The 10545-nt window shown below is 57.2% G+C and overlaps 1 protein-coding gene across 1 annotated transcript; it reads right to left on the bottom strand.

The window, feature by feature from the left end:
* Positions 1-4180: 4180 nt before the first annotated feature.
* On the bottom strand, positions 4181-5323 carry ANKRD63 (ankyrin repeat domain 63). Its single transcript, XM_007940454.1, has one exon. The coding sequence runs from the start codon at positions 5321-5323 to the stop codon at positions 4181-4183; it is 1143 nt and encodes a 380-aa protein (XP_007938645.1).
* Positions 5324-10545: the final 5222 nt, after the last annotated feature.

The following is a 10545-nucleotide window of genomic DNA, read 5'->3' as shown; positions in this document are numbered from 1 at the left end:
AGCGTTTTAAAACAAAAGCATCTTCCCTAGAAACTTTTGTGAATTGTTTGCACTTGTGCCTGTTTTAAATTAAACTGAGTGTTCAAAACCTTAAGGCTTCCTGTTGTCTCTGGAAGGAAGCCAGGCTGCCTTGGAGCTGGGCGCCCTGTAGTCCAAGCTGGGTGTCTGGTGTGGCCATCCCTCCTCCCCCTTGTGAGCTCCCCAGGGGTCACTCTGGCCTGCAGAAAAACCCGGCTCCCTGGTGTGTGTGTGGGCCCAAAATGAGGGCAGAGAAGGAGGGAAACAGGAAGTGAAAGGCCCTTGAGACTGAAGGCAATGAGAACTAGATAAGGCTCCTTCCCAGGGGGAGAAGAGGCTTCTCTTCTAGTCAGGGATGGTGCTTGACGCACCTCAGGGGCTCTGGGGGGTCATTGGCTGGTGACCACTTTCCGCATCAGTCTCTTCCTTCCCCTGTTTACGTCTCACTCCCTGGAAAGTCAGAGGCTGTTCTCCTCAAGCCACTCAGAGGAAGTGGCCTGAAACTCTTTCTACCGAGAACGAAGTCTTCATTTTAGCTCTCAGAACTGAGAGAGACAGTGTAGACTTGTGAAAAGAGCCATTCAGCAGCTGGAAATCCAGAAACCTGTGTTCCAGTCCTGGGGAGATGGATGAAATTGTCTTGAAACTTCTAGTTACAATATTGATTCCATTTCTTCCTTCTGAGATCGCATCCTACCTCCCAGCCAAGGTTCACTGACACATCTTAGCCAGGAGCAAGGAGCCAGGCAGACCACCTGCTCACCATAGCACGCCCACATGGACAAGCTCCCCTGGACCCCGCTACCTTGGCCCCATCCCACCAGCTCAGTCTGGTGCAGCAGCTGTGACTTAACTTCAGGAGACAGCCACAGTAGGCTGGGCAGGGCTTGGAATTAACATAAAGCAGGACCCTTTGCAGGGATCGGGCACAGCTGTCCACCTCTCCAAAGGCAGCCAAAAGTCAGGGACGATTAGTAAGGCCAAAAAGCACCAGTTCTCTCAACTGAGCAATACTGGATTTATTAACTATTCTTTTGAGTTCTAATCGTCCTTCCACCAAACATCATTCCAAAGAACGGTGTGTACATCATTTAGCCTCACACACAGACCAATTCTGAGCTTGATCTCAGAGGACCACGCTTCAGTGGCCTGGGTGACTTCACAACGATGTAAGCAACAAGAGTTGGGAAAGCAAAACGTTTAGCAAAGTCTCTTATAAAGTAAAGGGAGCTAGCGGGGACCCAGCCTCAACAGCCTTGGGCTGGCAATGAGAGGAAGTTCAGGAGAGCAAAATGTGGTGAAGTTCACAAGATCTGCACAGAGTGGGGCCTGGAAGAAATCTATAAGAACAGCAAGTCAGTCAAACAACTCAGTTCAGACAGGAAAGATCTGCTGCGGTTTTTTTTTTTTTTTTTTTTTTTTTAACAAACATCACTTTCAACCACCACACTCTTGGCAACTCCACTAGAGAAGCTTTCATTGTTGGTTACCCAATAAAGGGAACCTAACCAGAAAGCCACATGTCAGTGGCACTAGAAAGACAACACCTTCATCATCATGTGCAACCCAGACTGCAAGGCGTTTTTAAGAAGCCGAAATACTCATATTCTTACACCATATAGAACTTCATGAAAATTAAACACAATTGAAAAGGGAGTGAGTGAGCAAGCAAGGATCTTAAAGAAGCAGTTTGCACTTGGGGAATCCAATCATCCCCCAGCCCATCTCAGCCCTGTCCCTCTGGTTTTCTGTGTTTTTCACCCACCCACTCAGCTAATGGCAGTAGGACTAAGGAGAGGCAGGTGTTTGGGAGAAGGGTGGAAGGCTGCAACACTTCAGAAACTGACACAAATACCATCTGATGAGAACAGTGCACGATCAGCAAGCCCCAAGGTTCAAAAAACGTAAGGGAGAGGTTGGCAGCTCCATTTTGTCGGAGGACAGGAACCCTCTGGGCGTGGAGTTTTAACTTTGAAGATCTTGGGGTTCTGAGTGATCCGTCTGGCTTCTGCTACTCCAAATGCGAGTTTTGTTCATTGTCCCTTACTTCACTGATGTGGAATGATTTCAAGTATCCGGATGTAATGTTCTACAAGAGGAAGAAGATTCCATGGATAAACACACACGGAGGGAGAAGTACACTGCGGTGATCCCAATAAAACGAGAAGTCTAAATTCCGAGCCAGGGCGCAGCAGGGAAAGGGCAGCGTTGCCACCAGGGGGCACCAGAGAACACGTCCAGGGTGCAGGCCCGCGCGACTTCGCCGACTCTGGTGGAGTGGAGGGATTGGGGAGGTAGGTATCAGGCACCTGCACCGGGCCGGTTCCTGGCCCAGCTCCCGCCCCATTCCCCAGGCCCAATTTCTCAGCACGGGTCATTCTCGCTCCGGGCAGATCCTTCGGAGTTATCAGATGAAAACAGTGCACAGTGTGACAGTAAAACCCTCGGTTCTGCATAACGACGTCTAGAATAAAGACTCCACCGCAGGCAGTTGAGGGCTGCATGCTCAAGCTTTGAGGTTCACAAAAAGAGCTACCACAGTCCGACACCTAGGAGGCTGGACGCACAGACAAATGCGCTAGCGCTTCCGCAGGGTCCTAGCGCCCGGGGTTCTCTAGCTCCTCCAACCCCCTAGCTAAAAAGACACAAAGAGAAGGCGGGCGGAGGAGGGGAGGGAGGGAACGAAGGACGAGGCCGGGAAAGGGCCTTTCACCACCTCTCCACGGCTGCCTCTGACTCACTAATCTGCCCAGGAATGAAAGCTGGGCTGTGACTGCGTCCCACGCGGTGGGGCAGAGGCAGGGGTCCCTGGTCTCGACCTCTAGAATCCATCTTCCGCCCTGCCCACCATTAACGGCCCAGCGAGAAGCAGAAGCCGTTTAACAGGCCGCTTCCTGCTCTCGCCGGGAGTTTGATGTAATTTAAACCCGGACCTGCGGCTCGTGTGGGCTCCCGACTCCCGCGCGCCGCCGTTTAACGTGGCAAACACTTCAGTCAATTATCCCCCTCGCAGAGCTTCTATTTAAAGAGACATTGTTAGGTTCTTAAGCCTCGGATCAGACCTGCTGCTTTCTGCTTTATATACACGAGTTCTTTGAGGATTGGAAGAAATACAATTAAGCAAAGCCTTCGCAACCGGTCTACGCCTGCGGGAGCACCCACGTGCAGGACAGGGGAGCTGGGAGGCGGCGAGGGCGGGGGACGTGCTAACTCTTTTATATTCCTGGCCTCAGAAGGTGAGCGGAAATAAGGTGCCGCCTCGAGGGTAAGGGGCCAGTGGCTGGTGAGGCCTCGAAGGACTGAACCTCAAAGATGGAACTCAAAACCAGCCCAGCTGAGACTCAGCAGCTTAGACTTCGGCTGGGTGGCGTTGGTGTGGAGCCATGATCTGGAGCAACCGGCCCCATATACCAAAAACCAGTTGAATCCTGGGTCTGCTTGGGGCAGAGGGAGCTAGAATTACCCAGAAGCTGGTTCAAGGGACAAATTGTGTTCAACCATTTGCCTACCCCCTAAATCTGCTTTCATTGGCTTGTGGCAGGAGAGTTTCTCCCGTAGAAAAAACTTAAGTGCCAGATTCCTTCCTCATCAGTCTGACAGTCTAGAAAGGCTGGGGGAGGGGGAGCGGGGTCCAACTCTTGAGAGGGAGACTTGGGTAGTTTGTAGCATTATTGTCAGCATCTCTAGGCAGAACTCAGGGCCCCATGGGAGGCCCACGTTAGTTCCCTAAGGCTGACTTCTCACCTGGCCTGACTGCCAGGATGTTGGGGAGCCCAGCTTGGGGAAGGGGACTAGACAGGAGCCAGCGAGTACCTAGGCAGGTCCCACCTAGGAGGTAGGCCAGGACTGAGCATTAGGGCTAGGGCAGGGGCAGTCCACCTTCCTGGCTAGAAGACTCTAGCCTATAGAACTAGCCTTTTAGCCCTCACCTTCCAGGGACAGGAAAGGCAGGCAGTTAGTAGGGAATGGGAGAGGCAACGAGCACAAGTAAGAAATAAGATGGGGGTCCCTCTGAGAGAGAGGACTGGTGGAGGCCTGTTTTTGGCAGGACAGGTTCTGGGAATAGGGGCAGAGGAGTTGCTGGGAAGTGAAGGACCTGGAGGCAGGGGTGAAATCCCAGTGGAGCAGAGGCAAGAAGGGCAAAGCTGGGTGCTGGGGCCGTTTACCGCTGGGCTTGCAGCACCATGGCCTCTGTGCCGGCCTGCCAAGGCTGTGGCCCAGGCACCGAGAGAGGCACAGCATTGGCTTCTAACTCCGGGCCACTCTCGGGTCCTGAAGCCTCTCCCACCAGGCTGGGGATGTCTGGGGCTGTGGAGCGTCGGCGTAAACCAAGGCGGCCCGAGCCGGGATCGCCTTCCGGGTGGGGGCTAAGGCCAATGGGGGCTTGCACTAAGGTCGGAGGCGCTCCCTCTAACACCTCCTGCGAGCGCCACCGCCCGGTCCCTGAAGACTGGGGCGAATGTGGTCGAACCATCAGAGCCCCCGCCCGCAGACGGGCCGCCTCCTCCTCGGTCACAGCACCCAGCGCCAGGCTCATGCTCCGGCCCAGCTCCGGCCGCTCGCTGCCCTGCGCCCGATGCCGCCCGGAGCCCTTAACCCCAGAACCTGCCTCGCCGCTATGGCCGCCAGCTGCTCGAGCAAAGCGCGCCAGGAGAGGACGCGGGAGGCGGCGGGGACTGGGTCTCCGGCGCTCAGGGCTGGGCGCTGGGGCCGGGCGGCCAGGGGGACTGTCGGAGCTGGAGCCCCGGGCAGCTGCGGCGGCAGCGGCGCGGCCCCAGGGCCCGGTAAGGGCCTGCACGCAAGTCCCGTGGCCGCGAGCGGCGGCAAGCTGCAGCGCCGTGAGGCCCGCACGGTTGGTGCGGTCGAGGCGCAGGCCGAGACGGCGGAAGGAACGCACCAGAAACTCCAGCACCGCCCCGTGGCCGCACGCCGCCGCCCACATCACCGGGCTGTTCCCCGCAGAGTCGGCCGCCTCGGGATCACCGCTGAACTGCACCAGCAGCTGCACGGCGTCCAGGTGGCCGCGCTCGCAAGCCAAGCTGAGCGCCGTACGACCGCGCTCGTCCCGCAGGTTCACCGCCGCACCTTGCTCTAGCAGCAGCCGCACGAAGCGCGAGCGCAGCGCGGGGTCGGGTAAACCCACTGCCACCATGAGCGGCGTGCGGCCTTGCTCCGCCCTGCAGTCGATGATGCTACGGTCCAGCGCGTCCAGCACAAACCGGGCCAGGTGCACTTTGCCCGCCTCCATGGCCTCCAAGAAGGTGCGCGTGCCCGCTCGGGGACACAGGTCTTTGGGCTTGAGCATGGCCCCGGCCGCCGCGCCCAGGCGGCCTGGCAGCTCCGCACGGGGGCGCCCCTGTCCCTGTGCCCAGCTGGGCTCCGGCCCCCACCTGTGTCCTGGTACAGATCCCTTCACGCGTGGGCGGCCGCGGTCGAAAGTCCTTCGGTTGCCACTCCGTTCGCCCCGGTGGCTCTGGCGGCCCAGTCGCTCCTGGGCCGCAACGCCTGGCGTCTCGCTGCTTCTTTCCCGAGCTTCCCGCCTGCAGGTGTCGGTGGCTTGAAATTCCGGGCTCAGCGTCTAGCCCGCGACAAGACTAGGAGAGCTGAAGCTCAGCCCCGTCCTGAGTCTCCCGCTGCTTTCCCAGTGTCCGGTGCCCCTAAGTCCCTCGTGGCTTGCAGCCGCGCCACTCACCCGCACGCGGGGCAGCCCCCGCTCCCTGCTGAGACGGTGGCGCCCGCCGTGCGCGCCTGCCTCCAGCCCTGGTGGGGCGCGCCGCTCCAGCAGCTGGCGCCGCTCCTCCGCCTCCTCCCCTCTTGCGGGGGCCGAGCCACGCCGGGGCGCTTGCTCCTTACTTGTGGGGCTCAGCGCAGCGGGAGCCGCCGCCTGCCTGGATACCTGGCTTTATAGCCTCGGGGGTCTCCATGGCAATGGCTGCCCTGGAAGCGGGTTGAGCCGTCAGGGCAAAGTCGATGGCGTGGGGGAGACCGCCCCAGACCCACACCCATCCGTGGGCCAAGGAGTCGGGGAGCTGCTCCTCCTCCGCGCTCCCCTGGGGCTGCGGCGACTGTTGCGGGGCGGGGGTTGCTCGCCGGGGGCCACATGCATCCGACCCGGCCAATCCCAAAGTGACAGTCTTCTCTCCCCACCCCCCGCCCCCATCCGAATCGGTATCCTCCGCTGCTTAGAAACTGGAGGGACCGTCGGGGAAGACTGAGAGCAGCCCCCAGAAGTCCAGAGTTGAGAGAAATGGGTCCCAGGAGGGCAAAACTGGACCCGGCGAGAGCTGGGAGTGGCGAGCAAAGGCGGGAGAGGGATAATCTGGGGGAGGGGGCACAAGCGCTGCGCAGGGGCCGGGGGCGCTCAGTCTGGCTCGGAACTGCCACTCGAAGTGCAGCGAATCAGGCACTGACACACAATTGTTCCTCCTGAACACGTTCACTCGGAACGGGGTGGGTGGGTGGGGGAGAGTGCGCTCTCCAACCTGAAACGTCTCCAACCCCGACAACGCGCCCCGCCCGTGCTAGCTCCAGGAGGAACGCAGACGCAGCGGGCGCCTTAGGACCTGGGAGTGCGGCGGCGAGTTAGCAACTTCCGGGCCCCACCTCTCCGCTGCTCTGAGAGGGCTGCCACCCGGAAAGAGAGAGGAACGTACTCGAGGTTCCTACAGTGTCTTCGTCTGTCTTTTGAACACAAAACCACGCCTGCCACGGGGCTCTCGCCCAGGCCACTAGTTGACCCCTTCCGAGAGGAAGGGGGGGAAGAGTCAATACTCATGCCCTCGAGTCGGATCCTACTCAAAGTGACCCCTCCTTGGGTTTCCGAGGCGGTATTACTAAGGAAGTACTTGGCCCAACCTTCCTTCCGAGGAGTGGCTGGTGGATTTGAACCGCCAGGCTTCTGGTTAGCAGTCAAATGCCTTAGGCACTACGCCACCAGGACATGGATATACCGCTGCTTGCCTTCTCCCTCCCATCAGCCGCCCAGCTGCGTGTAGGTGGGAAAGGAGGTGGAACGTGGGAGGGAGGTCCAAACACCTCTTTGAGGAGATTCAGGGCGCCTCTATGCTTGGGGTGGGGGGTGAGTAGGGTAGGGTGGGCGTGGGTATTTATAAAGTAGGAAGTTCACCATGTATCAATTACAGAATTTACAGAGACTTTTCATGACTGGGATATTGTGTTCATCACTGGAAAATAGAGAAATTGAAGCTAGATCCTGGACTGGAAGAAACCTCCCTTTTCAAGCAGGAAGACCAAGACGCACAAAGTGGAGGTTATCACCTGAGGGTTGAACATCTCTGCTAAATAGAAAACCAAGTTTCTGGAGGAAAAGATGGAGTTGTGGGGAGGGGGGAAGGCTCCGGAGTCTTCTGAGGATAGGACTTCTGAGTTGGTCCTTCCAGGATGTGCACTCTGGCTGCTAAAAAAGAGGGAAAATGGTCCAGACAGAAGTATTATGGAGGCAAAATCAGGAAAAATGGTGCACCTTTAGGAGACAATGTTGATGGACTGCCTTAAGGAGTCCCTTCTTGTAAGAGGCTTGCCCTCTTACAGTGCTAAGCAAAAGATTAGAGGTGCAAGTCCACCCAGAAGAAAGGCCTGGCTAGCTATTTCCAAAATACCAGCCACTGAAAACCCTATGGAGCACAAATCTGCTCTGACAGATATGGGGTCTCCGTGAGTTGGAATGGACTTCTGACACTGGCTCTGGTACCTATGAGAGAAAGGGAATTAAAGTGGAATGAAGGTGCCCTCAGCCTAGGCAGAGCAGTGATAAGACGCTTTGCAGCAGGATGCCCTTGGGGAAGGGTATGAGGGAGAGGAGAAAATTTGCCTCTGGGAAGAACGTGGTGGATGAGGGCCAAAGTGGGTACAAGGCCCTGCGCCCTGAGAGTCTTGCCCACTTGGGACCTGGGCCCCAGAAACAAATTCTCTCTCTCCCCTTCTGTCACACAGGGAACATATGATGCATACCTGCACATACTTGTTTAGTTTTTGTGTTTTTAAGCCCTTGAAGAGGACTTTGCCAGTTCCCTCTCATAGTATCATGGAAAGGGTACAGTATTTGACATCAGAGTTAAGTCAAGGCATTTGCTAGCAGTGTGACTCCAGGCCTGCATATTTTCATCTGCAAAATGAAGCTGATAATACCAGCCCTGCCTGCTTCCACAGGATCCAGTGAGCCTGTGTCTGGAAAAGAGCTGCACAGTAATTCTGAGTGCAGCCCTCAAAGCCTGGTCCTGCTCCCAGACCTGGAGACTCTTTCAGGGCCTGGTGCGATAGCTAAGCCTGCAGGGGTGGCAGGGCCCACTGCTTCCCTCCTCCCTGCCCCCCATGGGGACCCTCTTGGGGCTCAGCCCAAGGGTAGATAGACACTCCAGTGACCCTCTGGGCCCAATGAAGGCACGAAAGCTCTCTCTCTACTCAGGTAGCAGAAGAAAGGCTTTTCCTCAGAGCTGTATGATTTAACAAGCAAGTAGATGGCAGTGAGGTTTGGTTTAGTTTATGATTCAAGTTTCCTTTTCTGAAGCGTGAGGGAAATTGCTTTTTTCCCTTCTATATCCAGGGCCAGGGGAGGGGGTACCCCTGGAACCTCTGTGTGACAGGTTAATCTGACAAGGCAGGCTGTGCTCCCCTCCCCCCCATGGAGAAGAGATGCAGCACAAACATGAAATGGGCACCTCCTTAGTCTGAAAAGCCAGGTCCCCCCCTCCTTGCCCCCTTCCAAGAGGCAAAGGTTTATTCTGTCACTGTTCCCTGTGGTGGACAGAGACAGTCCCAGGGAAGAGGTGGAGAAGCAACAGCCCTTTCAGGGCCTCACCTTGGCCTGGCAGGGACCGTGGGGCTGGGTGCCCTTTGGAGGGCATTCACCCAGGCTGGCATCCTCACCCTGGCCAGGCCCGTGGCGGTGCTGGTACCAAGTCTCAGCCCCTGGAGCCTTTGCTCTGACTTTCCTGTGGGCTCAGTATGTTCTGAACAGAAAAGAAATAGCAAAGCTGAAAAAAAACTGAGACTTTGCTTCAGAGAACATAGGCACCAACAGCCTGAATTAGAAGCTGTCGCTTAGGGAGCTTGAAGGCTGACAGGAGATGGAGCCCAGGCAGTCAGGGGGCAGGCAGGCACTCCACACTCCTCCTCCCCTCCCACCTGCTGAGCCTCTTCCCACTGCCGGGCCCAGGCTGGCAAAAGGGCTTCCTCCCAGAGCTTTCTCTGGTCTGCAGTCTGTCACTCTCCTGTCTGCAGCTGTCCCCCACCCCCACCCCCTTCTTTCCTCCTCCAGTGTCACCAGCCCCCTCACCCTGTCACGTTGCACCAGCTCAGCAGGGTTGGGCATGGCGGCACGTGGCTGGGAGATCCAGAGCGACTGGGAGGGAGGGGGCCAGGGGGTGGTGAGTGAGTCAGTAGGGGACTCTGGCATGAGTCAGCAATGGGATTGGGAAAGGGGTAGGGACCCTTGTCTTTGTGCAGAATGTGAAACTGAGACATGACAAGTGGAAAGGAAACCTTGCTTCCAGCCCGGTAGATGTGCAGCAAGAATGGAACCCAGGTGCCCTTCACCTGCCCCAGTGCCTCAAGGGAGGGCATCAGCTCCTCCTCACATCCCCTGCAGCCAGAGATGAATGCATCTCCTGGGCCCAGGGTGATCCCATGGCACTGGCCCAGGGGGCAGCTTGCCCTTTTTCAGAGGCCAGAAAGCAGGTAGTGGAGAGGGGCCTGGCCTCACAGGAAGCCTCAGCAGGATGTGCAGAACTCTCACCTGAAAGCAAGGTTGCATGCCCTTCTCCCTTCCCAGGCTGCCCAGCTCCAGACCAGATACACAGAGCCTCTGCCCCAGCCTGGCTGAGAGATGAGAGGAAGGCAGATTCTTCTTCCCCTGAGCAGATACCAGCAAAAGCTGGTGGGCTGCCCCATGGGCTCCATTTGACTCTGGCTTATGCCTACCTGCCTGGGTCACTGAGAACCTCTAGGCTGGATCCCCATCTCTACAGAGTTCCACTCAGGTGGGGAAGGTGAGTGCCTGGCTGGAGGGCCACAGACAGGGCACTGCTTTGGGGGGTGTGTACCTCACTCCCAGCAGTATCTACTGTGTATGTGGGTTGGGGGGACAGGCTGATCCATGACAGTCCTTACTCCTGTGAATGAGTTGGCCCCCTTGCCTCACCCTGCAGCCAGGGACTGGTAGGCCCCCAGAGGCCAGGCCCCCAGGAGATGAGAGTGGAACACTTGTTTATTTTCCAAAACCACAGGTGCTCCTAGCCAATGGCCTCTGCTCTCTGAGAGGAAAACCACCTCTTCCCAGAATCAACTCCCACCTCGCCACTCCCAAACTAGAGCCAGTCAGTTCCCATTTGGGATTTGGGACACAGGCCCCTCCACAGGGGGGCCTGAACATCTGCCTACTGGCCTGACAACTCTAAGGTTCCTAAAGGGGCCAGGGACTTGAAGATGTGGAACTCCCCAAGGGGGTAAGACTCTTTTGCACCAGACTCTTTTTTTCAACCTTGACGGTGGAGACAAAGAAGGGCCACA

The sequence above is a fragment of the Orycteropus afer genome, unplaced genomic scaffold, assembly GCF_000298275.1.
Source record: "Orycteropus afer afer isolate SDZICR_OR568_19922 unplaced genomic scaffold, OryAfe1.0 scaffold00068, whole genome shotgun sequence".
In the NCBI taxonomy this organism is placed as follows: domain Eukaryota; kingdom Metazoa; phylum Chordata; class Mammalia; order Tubulidentata; family Orycteropodidae; genus Orycteropus; species Orycteropus afer.
This window is presented reverse-complemented; position numbering and strand designations above follow the sequence as displayed.